Source organism: Gasterosteus aculeatus, chromosome 20 (genome assembly GCF_964276395.1).
Source record: "Gasterosteus aculeatus chromosome 20, fGasAcu3.hap1.1, whole genome shotgun sequence".
Lineage (NCBI taxonomy): Eukaryota > Metazoa > Chordata > Actinopteri > Perciformes > Gasterosteidae > Gasterosteus > Gasterosteus aculeatus.
In genome coordinates, this window is record NC_135707.1 from 2,691,867 (window position 1) to 2,711,628 (window position 19,762).

Genomic DNA, 19,762 nt, shown 5'->3' on the forward strand with positions numbered 1-19,762 from the left:
GAGCTCATGTCAGTCATTCCTGCAAGGGTGTTCACTGATGTTAGGCTCAATAGAAAACAACGCATTACCATAAAGCCTGTAATGAGGATAATAATATTGTATTGGCATACTCCCAAAAAAAGCTAAATGGGATTTCTAAGGTATCTAGTAATAGTCAGTGATTTTAAAATGACGTACAAAGTGCAAATAGTGCAAAAAAGGGAAAGAATTGCTTATCTAATAGGGGGCAAATATGAATTTATTATATATAATTTAAAGTCCTTAATGTACAGAAAATGCATTCATACAAACATTCCAAAAGACACGCTTAAATATGTTTCTGTCGCAAACGTTGCATTCGAGTTATGATTGAGTTTCCTCTTTAAAGATTGTGGGCAGGCCACTGTAAAGCCACAGGCTGACGGGTGTTTCATGTGGCCGGGGGCCCATGCTCCTCTGAGTCAATGCAGGAAGACGGGTGCGACTCAAACAGGGCCTTAGCATTTAGGTTGCCCTCTCTGTCACACCTGCCTACTGGTTTGAAAGTGGTAGCCGTGGGTGGAATTTCAGGGGGATGCGAAATAGGAAATAGGAAACATGGGTGGGCTTTGCTGAATGTCAGTGTCATGCGAGGGTGAGTAAATGAAAAGGAAATGCACCTTTAGTGAGATGTCATCTTGCCAAAATGCAACTTCAACACAAGGAGGAGTATGAGTAACTTAGTCATTAAACGTCCACTATGTCAAATGGTAAATGCGCAATATTTTTCAGCAGGCAGTCAACCCAATACTCAAATACACCTCTATACTAAGTGCATTACCTTTGGTTAAATAAACAGGCAACTTGAATAGTTTCCCTGAAGAGAAAGTGTTGTTTGATTGTTTCATATGATTTTCATAATTCCATGTCATTCGATTTTTTTAATACTTAAAAATGTGTTTTTTCTTATGCTCTTGATATTATTTTTAGATCATCTAAATGCTTTGCTTGCAAAGTGGCCAAACGGTAAACGTAAGAAGTTGAGTTCATTCGCATGACACAATAAATAACCACGGCGATGTGTGCAAGTGGTGTTATTTTATGGTGCAACAGACTCTATTTGAATGTACCAAACATTTCCCGTAAAAACAACTATGATGTAATGTATTTAGTTTAGCAACTAGTATTATGCAAAGGGTTTAAACACCGGCGAGCGTCCATTTACCAGGAAAGAAGAAAAAAAACAGGCTGGTGTTTGCATTGGTCGATCGCAGCTGTCAATCAAATAAGTATGTGCGTCATTTCCGTTGTCAGGTGGTGCTGTCGCTGTGGAAAGATGCGATCAGCGAGGAGCGGAGGCTTTTCCTTAATTGCTCATTTCAGCAACGGAGGCTGAACGACCCGAAACCAAACCCTCCGTGGTCCCCTACGCTGTCTGGGCGTAGAAGCTCCGCGTGTCCGCCGCGGCGTCTCGCCGAGAAACACCCATGTTGTAAGCAGACGACGCGCAGACTTTAACCCGGCGGTTTTTGGCTCTCGAGGTAAGCGAGTGCATTGCTACCCCCCCCCTCCGTTAGCTCTCCGGCGAAGCTAGCCAGCTGTAGTACCGACGTTACCTACTGTGTTTAAATGGCCTCCGGCGCCGCTTTTAGCTAGCGTCGCTCGCCAGCAGCGGCGGTCGTAACACCGGTGGTACACAATAACAGCGTTAACGTGATTCGGGACGGGAGGCGGGGCGGCTAACGGCAGCTAACGGCTGCCCGACGTGTCGTTTAGTTTGCAGCGAAAGCCCAACTCCCGTGTTGTGTTGCATGTGTGTGTCCCTTTGTGTGGCCGGTGTGCCTGCAGCGGGTGGGGGGCTTCAGCCGGGGGTGGGGGGGGGGGGTGGCAGCAGCCCGACAAAAAGCCCCCCTCGTTATTTTTGTGTTGCTCTACGCACAGACGTTAACGTTGCAGAACGTTGGCTCGCTTTAAACGAGCCACTTCGGCCGCGGGCCCATAACCGGGGCGGCGAGTGTCACGAACGCGCACCGTGTTACGCGCTTTACTGCGCGTGGTCCGGAACGTCTCCGAGGCGGGGGGACGGGGGGGTCAAACGGTCTCGCTAGTGCTTGTAGAGCGAACGCATTACAGCACCCGCTAACTCGGGTTAGCGCGTGCGGCGTGAGGGTCGACGTGCGACTCGTTCAGGCTGCTGGAGCCGCGCGGTGTGTCCACTCCGGACCGCGGGGCTCGCAAAATGGCACCAGTGTGTGTGTGTGTGTGTGTGTGTGTGTGTGTGTGTGTGTGTGTGTGTGTGTGTGTGTGTGTGTGTGTGTGTGTGTGTGTGTGTGTGTTTTCTCGCCATGTCATTTCCAGTGTGTACGCCACCCGCGTACGTGGTCAGGGACGTTGTTGCTGACACATGATTGACGTCTCCTTCAAGCAGCAGGTATTGACGCCTGTGTGACCTTCGGCCGGCCCTCACCTCTCTGTCCCCACTTTGGTGATTCGTTGATTCCTACCACATCGCCTCCCCTGACGTCTATATTTACCACCTGCTCTAGTGTCCTTATGCTGTCTTCTGTCCACCCGGACCGCTGTCCCGATCACGCTGCCCTGGCCGGAGCCAGACGAGTGGCGTCTGGGTGGGTGCATCCTGAGGCACCTACGCGCTTGTTTTCTCCCAGATGCTATTTTTAAGGAGCCCACATTTCTCGTGGGCACCGGCAGCGTGTCTCTCCTCCCTTTTTTCTTTTTTTTTGTTGTTGTGTGAGATGATTCAGAGGCTGTATCTGTTCTTGTCCTCCCCCCCCCCGGTACAGTCAGAGGCAGAGGCAGGTCTTGCTTGCCAGATCACTGGCTGTGCGGCGAGGCACAGCGGCGTCAGAAAGGGGTCGCCGCGCGCCGTCATTGCGCTGATGTCATTTAGGTCAGCGTGTGCATCCGTTGGTTGCGTTGACCTTTTTCCGTTGCTTTCGCTGTGTCAGGGGTTGACTCCCCAGCAACATAGCTGGTGTCCAGTAGGCAGACAAATGGCCATGGGACAACCCGCTGCGTATCAGTTGGGTCAGATTAGAGTTTCATCGGGTGCGTGGATTACATTTGTTTTTTCACAGCTAACGTTGTCTGTTAGTTTCCCCACCTATCTGCTTTATTACTGTATATATTTGCCTTTTATAGCTCTCAGCCAACTATTTAAAATGCATCTAAACGCATTTGGAGCTGTATATACACCCACACTTTCCTTTCCCAGGAGCTTCATGAATGGCAGTAGTTGACTATCAGTCGCTTCTCTGGGAAGATGCTCTCTTACTATTGGCAGGGTGATGTTGTCACCCTGCCTCGTGCCATGAATGCTGTCAGAAAACCTCAGCTCATCAGACTCAGCGGGTGACGACTGGTGGAGATGGAGACAGATGGGCGAGAGACACGATGATGACACTGTCTGCTGTCTGGGATCATAGAAAGCCTCATGGACGTGAGAATTCATACCGGCCCGCAGCTGACTGCCAACTGTCCCGCCTCCTCGCTGCCCAAAAACGCCAACTGGCGGGTGGTGCGCGAGCCGTTTTTTTTTTTTTTTTAAACTGGAAGATGTCCTAATTCATTAAGAATATTCTATTTTCCGTTGTTCGTTCCATTCGCGAGACTGGTCCCGTACCCTGAAGTCGCCCTTGGGCTTTGTCTACGCTCCCGTCAATGTCTGCTCTGCGGTTTCTGAGGTATTCTGGAAGTTGTTGGTCTTAATCACCTCGCGTGAATTTTGCTAAAATATGCTCACCAATTAGTGACATTCTTCCTTCAGCTACGAGGACACGGCGCATGTCAGAGGCTTGCTGGTGCGTCTGTCTAACAAATATCGCCGTCATCACCTGGTCATTTTCTGTCCAATGGAAAGTGACGGCGACAGCCGGGTGAATCACTCCTCTCGGTTGAAGGCACTACTTCCCTGTTACGGGAAACTGATGGTTTCATCACATAGGAACTCGGTCAGTAAACGAAGCATACCTCTCGCTCTCTGACTGGGAGGGAGATCTGCCGTGGCAGTTAATGTAGTTTGTGTAATGATGATGTGTCACACTGTCAATGGTCCCTCTGGCATGTGAATCTGTTTCCTTATCATACTGTAAGGGCTTGGCTTTTTTTTCTTTTCTTTTTTTTTCTCTCTCGCCCTTGTTCGAGCACGCATGTCCCTCCAGATGAAGGTAACGCCAGATAAGCCGGCTGAACAGATTTTGAGATAAAACGCGCAGATTAGGAGCGGACGGGTTTTTCTAAAGCCGCGTCCACCGCGGCCGTTTCAGCGCTCGGCGTCAAATTAAATATGAGTTTCCTTAAAAAAGGACTGAGTGCTAGTTTTACATGACAGGCTTTGCTATTCCAATTGCAAATTCTGGCACATTCACGCAGCCTGTTGGGGAGATTGAATCTGCGGCGTCACTCTTGACGCCAGCAGCCATCATTCTGAATGGAGCCGTAATGGCCTCACATTCACACATAGGTGTTGGTAAATGTGTGGGAGGGATATTTAAAGTGTGCTGGGAGGAGCTGCCCTGCAGTTTACCTCCACTCTCGTCTATTCGGTAAATTCTGTAGTACCGCGGCTGGATCTTTTGGGTATAGCCATCGTTTTTTTTAATCCATTGCTTTGTGACTGCTGCCAGTTTTGTCCATGCGGTGACGTGTATGCAACGTTTAACTTGACCGTCCTTGTTGCTGTGTACTAATCACGTGCGTTTCCCTCAATAGCTCCAGTATGTCCAAGCGGCGCTCGTCGGAGAGGGGGGCTGGAGAGACCTCAGGCAGGGCCAGCAAGCTGCAATGTCCTGGGATATCTGGCAATAACGCCAAGCGGGCCGGGCCCTTCATCCTCGGTAAGGAATTCCTCTGCACAAAACCCCCAAAAGCACGGACACGGAACGCAAAGTTGTCTGAATGGCTGAGATTGCACCCTGTGTGTGTGTGTGTGTGTGTGTGTGTGTGTGTGTGTGTGTGTGTGTGTGTGTGTGTGTGTGTGTGTGTGTGTGTGTGTGTGTGTGTGTGTGTGTGTGTGTGTGTGTGTGTGTGTGTGTGTGTGTGTGTGTGTGTGTGTGTGTGTGTGTGTGTGTGTGTGTGTGTGTGTGTGTGTGTGTGTGTGTGCAGGAAATCGGTGAACTGTGTGTGAGAGTTGCGGGGTGTCCCTGTGTGGGCGCACGCCTAAGGCAAGAATGCAAAGAATTTATCTGATCCCCTGACATGGACCAGAAAGGTCCCAGTCTGTGTTGGTGCAGGGTTATTTGAATTTCCTCCCCCTGTAAAAAGGGGGGGATCTCTCCCTCGAATGTCTTGTTGTTTTCTACTACTCCACTCCTGCACTATTTGCAATGCAAAGTGCCAAAGAAAACATTACACCGGGGGTGTTAATGGGTTTGTGCATATGCAGCCTTTTAATGAGTCGCCGTGGGAGCACACACTCCGGCATGTGGCCCTCCTTTTGCTCATGCAGCTGTTCCTTTCTCATCCTCGCAGGGCCTCGTCTGGGCAACTCACCCGTGCCCAGCATAGTGCAATGTCTGGCTAGAAAGGACGGCACCGACGACTTCTATCAGCTCAAAGTAGGTTCTTCATGAGTGGCACATTTTTGGGGGTTCCTTCACCCAAACGCAGTGAGCTGCACAACACAAAGATCTCTCAGTCAGGGTCGGTGCGGTCATGGAAAACCTGGGAAAAGTCATGGAATTTCAAAATGGTCATTTCGTGGAAAGAAATAAAATCCTGGAAAGGTCATGGCAATTTGTTATATTTCCATGGTCATGTGGTTCATTTAAGATTACGTTTGAAATCATTCATATGGTTTTAAAGAGACTCTCTGATACTCGCAGCGCAAATAATTCTCACCGCTGCGTCGTAAACGCGCCTTCACGGAACATTATATATTTTAAACATGGGAGAGCGCCGTTAACGAGCCGTGCTAAAGGAAGCAGACATCACTGCGCCGCTGCTAGCGAAGCTACTACAGAAACCCCCTCAGAGGGCGACTGCTAGCGAAGCCACCACGCCGAGCAGCACGTCTCTCTTCGGGCCACCGGCGCTGTACGTGCGCTGCCCGTCTGCTAGCAGCAGTTCCAAGTTGTAAACAGAGGGCGTGCCGGCGTTGCTTCGGTGTTCTTTCTCATTCAGCCGTATTAAGCTGCAGACACGTGACTTAATTTTCCTCCTCGAATGACAGATCATTTGATTCTTTTCGTTTTGTGTTTATTTTATTCTGCAATGCATCAACATAATATACAATCAGTACATTCTGTCACACGGCAGATAAACGATATGCTCTTGTGCCTCATGCAGCTCTTCTGTGTTGCACCTACTGCAAACACAACGTCAATACATGGAGACACACAAGGAGCGTCAATCCAACATAAATGCGTTCAATACAAGTTGCATATCTTTAGTTCCTGCACAATGACCGTAAATTAAATGATTAATATTCCAATGAAGTAATACATACACTTACACCAGCTCTTACAGAGACTGTATGCCTACTGTAAATTGTTAACAGTTCATGTATTGTCCATAATTTGAAGTAAAATAATGGAAAAAAAGTGTTTTAGCACTGGTATCAGGAAAACCCCAAACGATACTCGTCCATAGTGGATAATTGTATAATTATAACATCTTATTATAACACCAAATTGAATGGTGGGGGAAACACTGTATGCTTTGGTATTCTTATTTTTAGTTTAAATACATTTTCTCACTTTTTCATGTGTACACTGAGGTTTCACTTATTTGGTCATAGAAATCCACTGGTCAAAATGTGTATGAACCCTGCCAGTAGACATCCGAACCTTTGACCTTCCTTTTGTTGGTGTTCATTTTATGGCCCCACTGTTTCGGTTTGCTGCAAACAACAGAACCTCCGCTGGGAAATCTGTTTATTGGGGCTATCCACTGTCTATTACACACAGGGGGGGGGGGTCGAGGTCCCACCTGGAATGCCGACTGGCCGCGTAGTGAGTCACTGCTCTCGCGCCCGAAGACTACAGCGCCTCGGTGTCTGCCGCGCCGCTTGTTTGCTTCGGTGGCGAGCCGCTGTTTTTAAAGCGCTCACCGCCTCCACTCTACAGATTGCAACTTCCTGTTGGACGCTAAGCAGATTGTAACGCCTTCACTTATGCAATGGCTGTTCAGTCATGACTTTGTGCTTGATTTAAAGCGCACTTTCTGCGGTCTGATCCCGCATTGCCTCTTTGCCTCGTGACCTCTTAACGCTTTCCGTGTGTGCTACTGCAGATTCTTACGCTGGAGGAGCGAGTGGACTCTGCAGGGGAGACTCAGGAGGAGAGGCAGGGGAAGATGCTTCTGCACACGGAGTACTCCCTCCTCTCTCTGCTGCACAACCAGGACGGGGTGGTCCACCACCACGGCCTCTTTCAGGTAGACTGGCCTCTGCACACGTTTGGCTATTCATTTTTGTTCCTGTCCACGGGTGAAAAGAATATTTTTCACATAACTGTTATTGCGGGGGGGTCTTTTAGTTTATGGTGTGTTACTCAGAACTGTGGGTGAGTTTCCTGTATAATTGTAAATGCTAACTACACCAACATTGCCATGGAGACGTGGCTTTTTATTCCGTTCAGAATATGGCACGACGGTGCCACGGCAGGCTCTCGTGAGGCAGCCGGCAGCTCGTCATACGTCCTGCCAGCGGCTTGTATTGTCATGGGAGACGTGGGAGTACCATTTAAAAGCCATGTTTATTTGAAGCCATTCTCTATTCACAGCCTCCTCCCCCAACACACACACACACACACACCTGTCTTCCTGTCCGTCTCCTTCCTTGGCCTTGTTATTGTTCCATCTTCCTCTTCAATGTCCTCTCTCGCTCAGTTTTTCATCCTCGTCTCTCTTCCACATCTACCTGTTTCACTCGGCCACATGTGTTCTCAGAATAGCAGCATTGAGTCATGCGCTAACCCTCTGATTCGTTTAGGCCTTCATTGTTGAGATCGGTCCTCTACGCGGTGAGGCAACCCGCTAATAATTAATAGAGCATCTAAAACCTCTTCAAACCTGATACAGCTATTAATAAAAAGGTCGAAGCTGGAATTGGAGGAATGACCTCCACCAACCGATGTGTGGGCGCATCTCATTCATTGGCTACATGATTTCCAGTTCATTTCGTACTTCTGATTTGAAGGTCAACGGCATAGTTCGGGATTCCATTCAGGTCGATGCATTCATGGCCGCCTCGCCGATATCGATCTGACCGTTAAAGTTCCTCTAAAATGCATTAACTGTTGTTCACTTCCTGAACGTCGGCGCTCACACTCCCTTTTTGTGATTGTCTCCCAGGACCGCGCATACGAGATAGTGGAGGACATGGAGGCCAACAAAGTGCGCAAGATGAAGAAGCGGATCTGTCTGGTGCTCGACTGCCTGTGTGCTCACGACTTCAGCGACAAGACGGCGGATCTAATAAACCTCCAGCATTACGTCATAAAGGAGAAAAGACTAAGCGAGCGCGAGGCCATCATCATTTTCTACGATGTGGTGCGTGTGGTGGAAGCCCTTCATAAGGTAAGTCTAGGATGGAATTTGTTAAAGGTTTTGGTTATTTATTCCACTTCTCTGGTCGGATGTCTCTTGACTTCCCCCCCCCCATAAACATTGTTTTATTCATTAACACATTTGCTCACGCGCGACTCACCAGAGATCATGAGAATGAGATATTGGTTCACAGACGATTACAATGTTCATTGCCTTTTTTTCTTCTTCAGGGAAACACTTTATCTCTTGTGATTCTCCAGTTCATTTAGTTTGTGAGAATAATGCGTTTAGAATTGTGCGAGTACAAATGAAGCGTCGTCGTTGAGCCTTGACCTCAGAAACCGCGTCATCCATCATATCATTAGAAACATCTGAGATCCTACTGTAGGAGAAGGATCCCAGGTGTCGAAGAAATGTTCACATCTCACCTTCTGATTGTTTTGTTTTTGCCACTGAGCGCCATCTGAGCAAACATTTTCCCCTCTACTCTTCCCCTCCTCATGCAGAAGAACATTGTGCACAGAGACCTCAAGCTGGGAAACATGGTGCTGAACAAACGGTAAGGTGAAACTCCTCCCCCTCATTCTGATGCCATTCTACTCGGCCGGTTATATTGGCCTGCCAGTAAGTCGTCCTTATGTGTGTGTGTGTGCGTGTGGGCCCAGCAGCCGGTATCCAGTGTGCATTTGGCTTTAAAGCCCAAGCAGGACTCACATTCTCAGACAGGCTCACATTGGTCGTAGAAACCCAAAACCATGCTCATGTTTTTGTTGGGTTGTTGGAAGGGGGAACCAGATTCTGGTGCCACGGCTTTTTCCCAGTGGAAGAAAGAACTATTCACATAAACCTGCCCGCCGAGCGCTCCTTGGCCGCTAAAGCCACTCTCGTAGTGAAACAACTGCAAAGTTTTACATGACTGCATTCTTGCATTGAACCTGTGGGTCGATGCCGCTAAACAGCAGAGATCTGCACGCACGTGCTTGAAGACTGACAACAATCCCACAAAGCTGACCTTTTCCTTTTTGGAATGACACACACACACACACACACACGGTCTCTCCCTGCGCCTACGCTGGCTGCACATACAGTCTCATCCACACAGAGCACGCTTACATCACGCAGCAGTAGGCGTCGTCATGGAGTTCTCCCCCGCTGTACTTGGTCACGTCTCGTACATTGTCTGTCAGGATGTGCACGTGCACTGACGGGTCACGAGCACACCGGTCAGAGCCTGTTGCGTCCTCCTCCAGCAGAGTGGTGATGAAACGAGTGTTCTGCTTTGCTTGCTTCCCCGTTTCCTCTCGTCACTCCGCCCAGGATGAATGCACGGGCCCGTGTGGGAAGGAGGTGGCCAATTTTAGATGCAGACCGCTCCTGAAACCCTCCCCTGCTGCTCCTCACTCGGGGCATTGCACCGATGCCATCAACAAGCTCAGCAGTTGATGCATGAATGATGTGATTTCCTCCTGTGGAGCCAGCTGTTATGAAAGCCGGATGTCATAAATGAGTCTGCAGGGTTTGTGTCAGACTGAAACGCGCGGCTATAGACGAAGAGACGCCACTGAAGTGTGTTCGTCTCTCTCCCAGACCGTTTGTGTAAATTGGAATCTCCGTATTCACTGTTATGGTCCCAGGACTTGACGTTCGGGCAATTTTTTTGTGCTCTCTTGGGCATGTTTTTTTTGTATTGCAATACTCTTTTTGGAACATGCAATCCCATAAGACGAGCAGCAGCAATTATTACGGCTTTGAATTGCTTCTGTAGAGGTCAAAGGTACGCCTACAACCCTCGCAATCCCCGTTCTGAGAAAATGATCTGCAGAAGTTGACCTGCGCTTAACCCCCGTTCTCGTCAGCAAAATGTTGTGGCCGGGGAGGGTAAATCATGGGGGCTATTTAGGTTTCTGGTTTCCTGACTCACCCGGGCTCGCATGAACAGGAAGCATCGACTGGGCCGTCTCTCTCCAGTCCTCGGGGACCCTCTCCTCACGAGGCAAACATGCAATTTCATTCACCCAATCTCCGGTCGTGACGCGGACAGACAAAAGAACAGACTCCTCTATGAAGGAAGCTTTTATGTCGAGGGTCCTTGAAGCATGGCGCTCTTGTTTCGGGGCCCCTCCCTGTGCAAATCACAAGGCCACTGTATGGTGTCCTAGATTTTGACCACAAAAGCTCTTCAAGGGTTTAATCGTACAAGTAGCTGGAAGAGGATTTGAGATCGGAGCATCGTGTGTGTGTGTGTGTGTGATTGTGAAAGTAGAAGCAAATAAGGGAAGCTGTTGACCTCAGGCTTTTTAGAAAGCGGATGTCTGAGGAGCGGGATCTGGACCGCGGCTGCTTGCCGGTGTCTCAGTGTGTCCCCCACGGGAAGGATCGTGTAGCTGCACATCAAGTTTCCCGTATTTGTAGACATCTTAAATCTTTTTGTGCGCTTTATATACTCGTTTGGCAACCCATCACCATGCAGGCTTAGTCATCGGAACAATTATGTCAAGCCACAAGTTGACTCATGTGTTTGTCAAAGTGCAGCTTTTCATTTTCTCTTTCTGTGCTGAAGGAACACGGTGACATGGAACCGTCTTCAACGCTGTTGCGTTCACTGCAACGTTGACCTTAAAGACTCCGAGACTTAATCTCCTCCCTGGGTCTTCCCTCGCACTCTGGGGTGCCAGTGTGTCTGGCTTGGTTTTTATGTCTCAGGCCCGATGCAGACAGAGCTGATGTTGATCTTGAATTGAATGCAGACCATTGGGGGTTTAAGGGAAAGGTACAGGGATGAGAACGAGCTTTTTTCATGAGCATTCTTGTGGTAGATATGAAGCCTGCAGGTTTGTGACCACGAGTCCCCGTATTGACGGCAACTCTTAACACCTTTTAACCACCTGAAGTTCTTTCTGCAGATAAACATGCATGCTGAGAAATTGACTCTAAGAGCTACAGAGGAAAAGTGCAAATAAGTTCCTGAGGAAATTGTGTGTCTGCTGGGGACCCTCGGTTGGTGTGTGATGAAGAATCTAAACTGCTTCTTCACTGCAAAAGGAACCTATAAGATGTGTGACTTGAGTCTTGCAGACTCTGCACCCCCACCCCCTCTGCTCGGTAGTCACGAGATACTGACTATTTTAAAGGCCCAGTGAACCGTGAGAAGGGGCCACGCTCGCGAGTTCTTCTGTCAGCCCGTGTTCACTCGGCGCTTCGGGCTGCGAGTGCAGTTTCCCCACATTCTCAACTCTCATTCCTCCTGATGAGTAAGACTGTTTTGCCGTAGTTTAGTCAAATTAAAGAGGAGTACTTTGGGTGTGTTCGTCCGCAGTAGGAACATTCACTTCACTGTATGAAAGTGTTTTAATCAGGGGTTTTGTTTGTGCTTCCAGGACTCACCGAATCACCATCACCAACTTCTGCCTGGGGAAGCACCTGGTGAGCGAGGACGACCTGCTGAAGGACCAGAGAGGAAGTCCGGCCTACATCAGCCCCGACGTGTTGAGTGGTGAGTGATGTCGCATGCGTGTTTTTATATAGTCCTTTCTGTAACTCGATGCGCGTCACTCCGAAACTGACAACCAGCAGTCACAACCTGTTTGGTGGCCGCCGGTCATGTGTGCACAGGTGTCAACCTTCCACACGGGCCGATGTACGTACACGTAAACACAATGTCCGACCCGGTTCTGGTCAGCAGACGGCCCCTGTGGCCCCGGGAGCCATTTAAGCAGCGTTGTGTAACGTTAAGCAGACAGCCTTGTGTTGGATTTTTCTTGTTATTAGGCAACACAAAAGGGGTTTATGTTGCAATCTCTGATCCAGTTAGAAACTGCTTTTCTTTTTTCCCCCTGTCGTTTGTGTAATCGTGGTGATGTTGTGTTCTGTCATGGTGTGTGTGTGTGTCTGCCGACGAAGCTACTTTCCTCTTTTGCGTGAAACGTTTTTCTTTGTTTGTGGGGGGGTGAAAAAAAGCAGAACTCCATTCTGTTGTCGAGCTTCACAATGCTCACTTGTCAAGGACCAGTCAGCTTCACGCTCGGGCACTTCCACGGTGAAAAGCCGACGCCAAATCCACAACGTGGTCTTGGACAGCGGACAAGATGAGGGGGGGAATCATTTCAGACAGAAATCCTCCGAGAAACTCCTGAACGGCGCCTTTACATCAGCATAACGTGACAGGCGCGCAATGAAACGCGCTCCAGTGACTCACGCTCCGATGACTCACTGGAGGGAAACTACTCCCATCTACCCCCTCCCGTGTGCGTGTGTGTGTGTGTGTGTGTGTGTGTTCAGGCTGTAACAACACGGCCTATGGTCATGCACAGCCATGTTGCTCCACCTCCAACAGCTACAGCACATTCATCGCCGATCCGTAGCGTCTGATTTTAGATGTTCAGGGTTGGTTTAAAAAAATAAAAAGTGCCTGTAGCTTCCCCTTGTTTACCCATCTCGTTAATCATTAGACACCGTGACATGGCGGGGGGGAGGAGGAATCAACCCGTTCGGTTCAACTCCTGAGGCGCACGGGACAAAAATGTTGATTTATCTGTTGTCGGAGTACAGTCTCCATTTTTGTTGTCATCGCACTCTGACCCGGACCCCCGTCCCTCCTGTCTGCAGGGCGGCCGTACCGCGGTAAACCCAGTGACATGTGGGCTCTCGGCGTGGTCCTGTTCACAATGCTGTACGGCCAGTTCCCCTTTTACGACAGCATACCTCAAGAGCTCTTCCGCAAGATCAAGGCGGCGGAGTACTCCATCCCAGAGTGAGTGTTTGTCCCGTCCGTGTGCCGGCTTTAACGGCATGAAGAGCCGCGTGTGGTGGTTTGCCACGTTCTCACGTCCAGCTTGGACCTGAAGAAATGACACTATAATCCTCCCAATATTTTATTAAAGCGAAAGCTGTGTCTTTCCGTCCTCTCCCTCCTCCCAGGGACGGCCGCGTGTCGGAGAACACGGTGTGCCTGATCCGGAAGCTGCTGGTGTTGGACCCTCAGCAGCGGCTTACTGCAGGAGAGGTGCTGGAGGCCCTCAGCGGCGTCATCGCCTCGTGGTAACTGCGCCCCCTGCTGGTTGTTTGTCAAATGTGTTGATTGTCATGATTTATTAAGGAAATAACACGCAGCACTTTGTAGAACATCTGCTGCTTCTTGATCTGATTTATTAGGGACGCTGTTCTGCTGAAGTTCTCTTCAGACTGACGAGATCACTGGTGGTAATCGTCTTTGTGTTTCCGCAACAACAGGCAGACGGTCTCGTCGTTGAGTGGCCCTCTGCAGGTGGTGCCGGATATCGACGATCAGCTCAACCACGTAGAGCTTCTGCAAGAGGTAAATATTGGAAAAACATGACTGATTTGAAAGTGGATAAAGCCACAATCGGCTAAACTACAGCTACTCGTGTGCATCGAAGGTTCACGTCATTCAGCTCCCGATTGTTGCGGCACATTGATCAGGTGACGTTTTCCTCCCCTCAGGCCAAGGTGATCGAAGAGTCTTCGCAGTACGAGTTTGAGAACTACATGCGCCAGCAGCTGCTGCTGGCAGAAGAGAAGAACACTATCCACGAGGCCAAGAGCTTTATCACCAAGCGGCAGTTTGGCAGCATCCCGCCCGTGAGGCGCCTGGGCCACGACGCACAGCCCGTCAGCCCGCTGGACGCCGCCATCCTGGCACAACGGTTCCTCCGGAAGTAGTCCCCCCCCCCACCGGCCGCGCCAGCCCTTCCAAAGGGAGTGCAGGAGACCTGCGAGGAGGGTGAGACCCCCACCCTCCCCCACCAGGACTGAGCCTGCATACAGGACGGCCCGTCCTGAGCCAGGGAACAGACGGCCCCATTCGTTAGTGGACTGGGCAGCGCAGGCGGGAAGGGGGGCGCCCACCGGGACAAACTGCCGATTTGAACCTTCACTCCTCCAGAGAAACGCGGAGTGTCCAGGAGGAAGACCTGAACCAAAGGTTCCCTTCCCTCAGGTCCCCCACAGTCAGACGTCACTGTGCAGCAACCTGACGGGGCAACGCGAGGCTCTGCCTGCAGCATTGAAGAGACGTTCAACCCCATGTTCCTCCTCCTCCTCCTCCATACTGTAACACTTCCCCGTCAACTCTGGATCCCCTGATCAACTCAGGACCATGTAGCAACCCCCCCCCCCCCTTCCTAGTGGATCCCCTGATCGCAGATGTCACTTCTCAATACCTCCATTTCACCCCCCCCTCTTGTTCCTGCTCCTCTGTGTTGTTGTACTGAAATGATGGAGACTGTTCCCGTCTGAAACTCTGACTTCAAATCAATCTACCTCCGTCTCTCTCGTCTGTTGGTAAACCATGCTCACTGTTCTGAGACAAGGGATTGTAACGATGGAGTCTTGATGCCACCAGTGACACGAAGCATTAATGTTTTCTGTCCGAGTGATCGTGCTTTGAAACTTTTTTTTTTTTTTTTTTTTTTGTGGTTTCAGAAAAATCCGAATAAGCTTTTTATCATATTCACCTTAATAAGTAGCATCTCATCCCTCCCTTTTTGGTTTGAAGATAATGAATAGCAAAGAATGTGTACCTGCATCCTTTGGTGTCTGCAGAACACGTTGTCTTCTGCTTTTGCTCCCTGTGCAAATCTCTAATTTGGCTCCTAGGCAGCTGGTGTGAGGTACCTGGAAGTCACAACACCTGAATGGGGGAAACACTGTTGGATCCTCCATGCCGAGGTAACAATGGTAATGCTTCCTCATAGTGGAGATCTGAGCGCTGTCCTGTTTCTCTCGCCAAAAGTCATGTCTTAAAGTACCTCTTAGCCAAGGAAACCCACGGCCTCGTTCACAATCAAATGGCTTCCAGGTATTCCAACTTCCCCCGTTTCCCTTCGTCAAGAAGGACGATGGGATCCTGTTCTTCTCTTTCAGTATGAATGTGAGCTGTCATTCTGTGCTTTTTGAGTCCGTGGAGCTGTTCACCTCCGACAGCCACAGACCCTTGAAGCCGACCTCCGATCATCGCGTTCTGTTCTCTGGCCACTGTGAAAACCAGAGCGCGCTCCGCCGAGACGGGACCTGACTGAATGTTTTACCGATTGCCACGAATGCTCTCTCTTCGCATTCTCAAGCCTTCTCTCCAGCTCAACCTGCACATGCTTGTATCCTCGCCCCGCGGAGCCGCTGGTTGATGCTGTAATATTTCATGGAGAAATGAAAAGTCCATAGCTTAAGTTTATTAGCTGGGGCTTCTTGGCTAATGATGCCTTCTGGTCTTTGGACCACGGCGAAGCTACAACCAGTGACTGTTGGGCATCTGTACGTTGCGTATCGGTACCTACTTTAGGCCTGCTAGACTTCTTCCTATTTATAACTGTTTGCATGAACATAGGCTCTGAAATGTGTATTTTTTGTTTTTCCAAATGTCTACTTTTTCCTTTTTTTTGTAATTTCATGTTGATTTATTTATTCTCTTGTGTAGAACCCCCCTCCGCCCCCCATGACAGGTGCTACTTACGTCAGCGTAAAGGGGCCCAAACCTTCTTCAAAGAAGGGCTGTAAACTCGAGCAGTGGTTTTCTTGTGATTAGCAGCCGCGTTCATGGAAGAGTAGCATCGACTTTGTTTCCCTTTTTAATTCCTCAGTCTTTTTCTTGCCATTTTTTAAAATCTGTGGTCAACTTAAGCTACACTAATAACGAGACTGACTTTGCATAGTTAGTTTTTTTTTTTTTTTAGGAAAACTGCCACCCGCACATGATCATGATTTCTAGGAGGGTGTTAAGTTTGTTCATTTACCCCCAAATTGTCCACACGAGGCCGCGCTCGCATCGTAAGTCGGTCCACGCAGTGAGACGGCCGTGCATTATGGCAACGTTTGCTGCCGAGCACCACATCCAGAAGCTAAAGTGGATGTGATGGGAGCGGTTCACTCCCCACCCCACCCTCCCATCCTCCACCCCCTCAATGTGAATCCCGCGGCTCTGCAGCAGCGTCGTCGTTCATCAGAAGACGCGTTTCCTGAACACTGCAGCTGTTGCTGAATGATGATCTTACACAACCTCCATGGTGCCCAACTACATATTAGATGTTATCTCCACACACACACACACACACACACACACACACACACAAATCAAGTGTTTCACCTTCTTCTGTTTTCAATGTTGGGTCATACAGAGTTGTATTGGTCGACTGAGAAGCACTGATGTAGTGTGACGTTCAACTCGCTGTCTAAAAGAGAAAACTGTTGCATGATTTTAAACTTGCAAGGCGTGCAGATCATCTACTTTTTTGATGTCTTTTAGGAAATTTGAAACCTAGATTTACCCCAGAATTTAATTATTAGTAAAACTTTTTCCAGATTTAAGTTTAGTGATTGTCACTCTGCTTGTCGAGTCCTACATCCGAAGTACACAACTAATATATTGCTGACTGTTTCAACTGGAAACTAGATATTAGTTGTAAGCTGAGACTCGTGGTTTAAGCCCAATGGGATATCTGTTGTAAGCTGCTTGGTCGGACATCTAGATACGGAGAACTGCGTAATTGTACAGATGAAAAACACGTTTGTATAAAAAAAAAAAACCTATTTTTTTACTTCATCAGATCTTTACATGCATGTCAGCAATAAACTTTGATATGGAAACATTCCTCTTCGTCTTCATGCTCTGACACTTCCTCTCGCTTCCAGCAGATGGAGCCCTTCCTTCACAGATGAACCGGAGAGCAGCAGTTTCACTGGTATAATTAATACTAAATTATGTGCAAATATATACTGAATGTTCTTCTTTGGCTTCCACATGTTTCACTGCCGTCTACAGAAGCGTTCTGTTGGCTAGTGCCAGTCATCTGTACTTATTAACGGTCTTGTCTCAGGCTGAGGAGACTCGTCTGAGGAATAATTTGAGTCTCTGCGTATGTAACCACCTCAGTTTTTGGGGCAAGTCGGTTTTTGAAACCAAACCGAGGAGGAGGCGCTGAAACCGCTGAACCAGCCTGACTCTGAGGTCACTGCCTCCCCTCGGCCCTTTGAATACACAAACAAACCCTCGTCAGTATATTAATTCAATTAGAAGTCCGTCGTGCAAGCTAAAGAACACGTCTCATCGACGTATCGGATCAAGTGTCTCATAAAGTGCAAATGTTTTGTGATGAACCAGGATTCAATCTGACTCATGCACAAGTTTTTGGAGGGTGAAAGTGTTAAAATATTATGGCGTCCAAAGACAAATCATCAGACCTTCGATACACATTTTTCCATCAATAAAAGGTGGTGATGATGTGTTCACTCTGCACATGAACAGAGTTGTGCGTAACCGTCTCCACCCGTCTGACATCGTCACAGATTCTCCTCCAGAGCTTTACACCCCCGTCCCATCACGTCCAGCAGGGCAACAAAAGTCTTTAAGGGTCAAAGTTGGACAGATTCTTTTTTTTCCCCCATACATTCCAAGCAGCTGGTCCTCAGGAGGTCCATCCTGGAGTCATGTGTCTCAAGCAAAGGATGGTTAATGAAACCAACTCCCTCCAGAGAACATTACGTATCTAGTTCCACCGGAGAAGAGCCGGCTCCATCCAGCTGGAAGTGGATGACAAAGCGTGGACAGGGATCCAGATGTGTGCGTGTTCCTTACTGGTAGTGTGTGTAGAACGTACTATGAATAGTTGTCTGTGCACAGCTGGAGCGACTCGGTTAGTTATCGGCGCGTGTTCATGCCGATCGGAGTGTGTGTGTGTCCCCTGTGTGCAGCAGGCCGAGGCCTCGTGGCCCCAAAACGCACAAAGTCCAACTTATGTAGAATTTGAGCAAAACCAGAAATGCATGAGTTTTCGCAACATTGAGTGTCGGCTGCCTGCGAGGCCACGCGAAACCAGCCGAAACGGTTCCATGTTCTCCATTTTCTGTAAGTTTATACTGCAACGTAATTCCTTACGTAAGACACCGAAGCCTCTTCATATGTTCCAAGTCCAAAATGAAGAGAGAAGATGAGATTAGCGGCGTTATGATTTCCACTTACTGGAATGCTAAACTAAGTTCCTTTTTGTTGGCAGGCTGTCATGGCCACAGGTCTCAAAACAGAGCGCGGTCCCCAGATGTGCAACAAGGAGGAAAAACATCTGCTAAAGGTCTTCCTTCACTCCTTTAAAGACGCTCGCTTTTTCAGTCCAGTTTCTCATATTTGAGTTTTGTTAGAAACAGATGACGAAACAGAAGGTCGTGAAAAATGCAATTAAAGCGTCATCGTCCAGTTAGTGGAGACCACAAACGTATTTGTCTTTTGAAGTGCTTTTATCCTTGCTTCACTTTACAGTTCAGTAGATGACATTCACATGCTGCCATGTTCTTTTTAAGCTTCAGCCTTCAGATGTGGTTCTGGTGCCGGCAAGAAGCAAAGCCTCTGTTGTTGCTGCTCCGTGTAGTGTAACAACAGATAACGATGGTTCCTCTCAGCACTCGAGACGTCGGGCCAAATGAGCCAGAGAACTTTTTATACACTTCATTAATAATTAGTTTTGGTTTAATTACACTGCTGACAACATTTTGGAAAATATGTTAGAAGTTTCCCCTCCTTTCTAAAAGTTACCGGCATGCCAGCCGCGTCTTTGAGAGAAGAGAGTATTGTCAATTGAACTCAAACTTTTAGACATGTGAGCAAATTACAAAACTACCTGAATTGATTTCAATGGTTTTAATTTGTGGTTTTATCTAAAAGTGTATTTTTCTGGCTTATATTTTTGATATATGCTGCCAACAGCTTGTCAGAACTAAAAAAAAAACCTGCCCTGGGTCCCTATAATTATGATTTAAGGAGTATAAAAATGTTGCTCGAATGTGTTGGTTTCGAATCTTCACGACCTACTAAAGAATGAAATGTTCCAGCGTGGAGAACACTGTCCATCACCATCGTTAGAATAAACTATTTAAAAACCCTCAGAGTGACATTAATCTCCCCTTCTGACCCCTGCAAAGGGAAACAACCAGGCATATTTGTACCGTATCCTTCTTTCCCCCGAGCGTAGACTAAGCGTGCTTTTCTTCTTTTCACCAACATATCTGATACGTGTACCGTGGGAAGGGTTCTCCCCAGAAGGTTCTATTAGTAGAGCCTCATGTCGACCCGGGGCATGACCCCTCTTCCTCATGTTTATCTGCAGCACAGCAGAAGAAGGTTCACAGCTGCTCTCTCTGTTTCGTGTCTCTTTCAGGGAGACGTCCTGGGACGTCCGTGCATTCTGTCCCCGGCCCGTTTGCATTTGAGGTGCTACAGAAGGGTTGTGAGTCCCCCGTCTCCTCTTCCCTCCGATGCCACCGAACGTCTCCCTCCGTCTTTCATCACCTCCTC

General features: G+C 48.5%; 1 protein-coding gene across 3 annotated transcripts; it reads left to right on the plus strand.

Annotated features, from left to right (window-relative positions):
* The first annotated feature begins 1,271 nt into the window (after positions 1-1,271).
* Positions 1,272-17,064, plus strand: stk40 (serine/threonine kinase 40). 3 transcript variants are annotated; one of them, XM_078094490.1, is made up of 12 exons: positions 3,194-3,662; positions 3,746-3,929; positions 4,690-4,814; positions 5,449-5,534; positions 7,210-7,353; positions 8,272-8,496; positions 8,973-9,025; positions 11,844-11,959; positions 13,072-13,216; positions 13,384-13,503; positions 13,696-13,780; positions 13,927-17,064. In XM_078094490.1, the coding sequence occupies exons 3-12, from the start codon at positions 4,697-4,699 to the stop codon at positions 14,143-14,145; spliced, it is 1,311 nt and encodes a 436-aa protein (XP_077950616.1). In that variant the 5' UTR covers positions 3,194-3,662; positions 3,746-3,929; positions 4,690-4,696; the 3' UTR covers positions 14,146-17,064. The 3 variants fall into 3 exon arrangements, with proteins under 3 accessions (XP_040020393.2, XP_040020394.2, XP_077950616.1); XM_040164459.2 differs by lacking the exons at positions 3,194-3,662; positions 3,746-3,929 and adding an exon at positions 1,272-1,499; XM_040164460.2 differs by lacking the exons at positions 3,194-3,662; positions 3,746-3,929 and adding an exon at positions 2,322-2,389.
* The last annotated feature ends 2,698 nt before the right edge of the window (positions 17,065-19,762 follow it).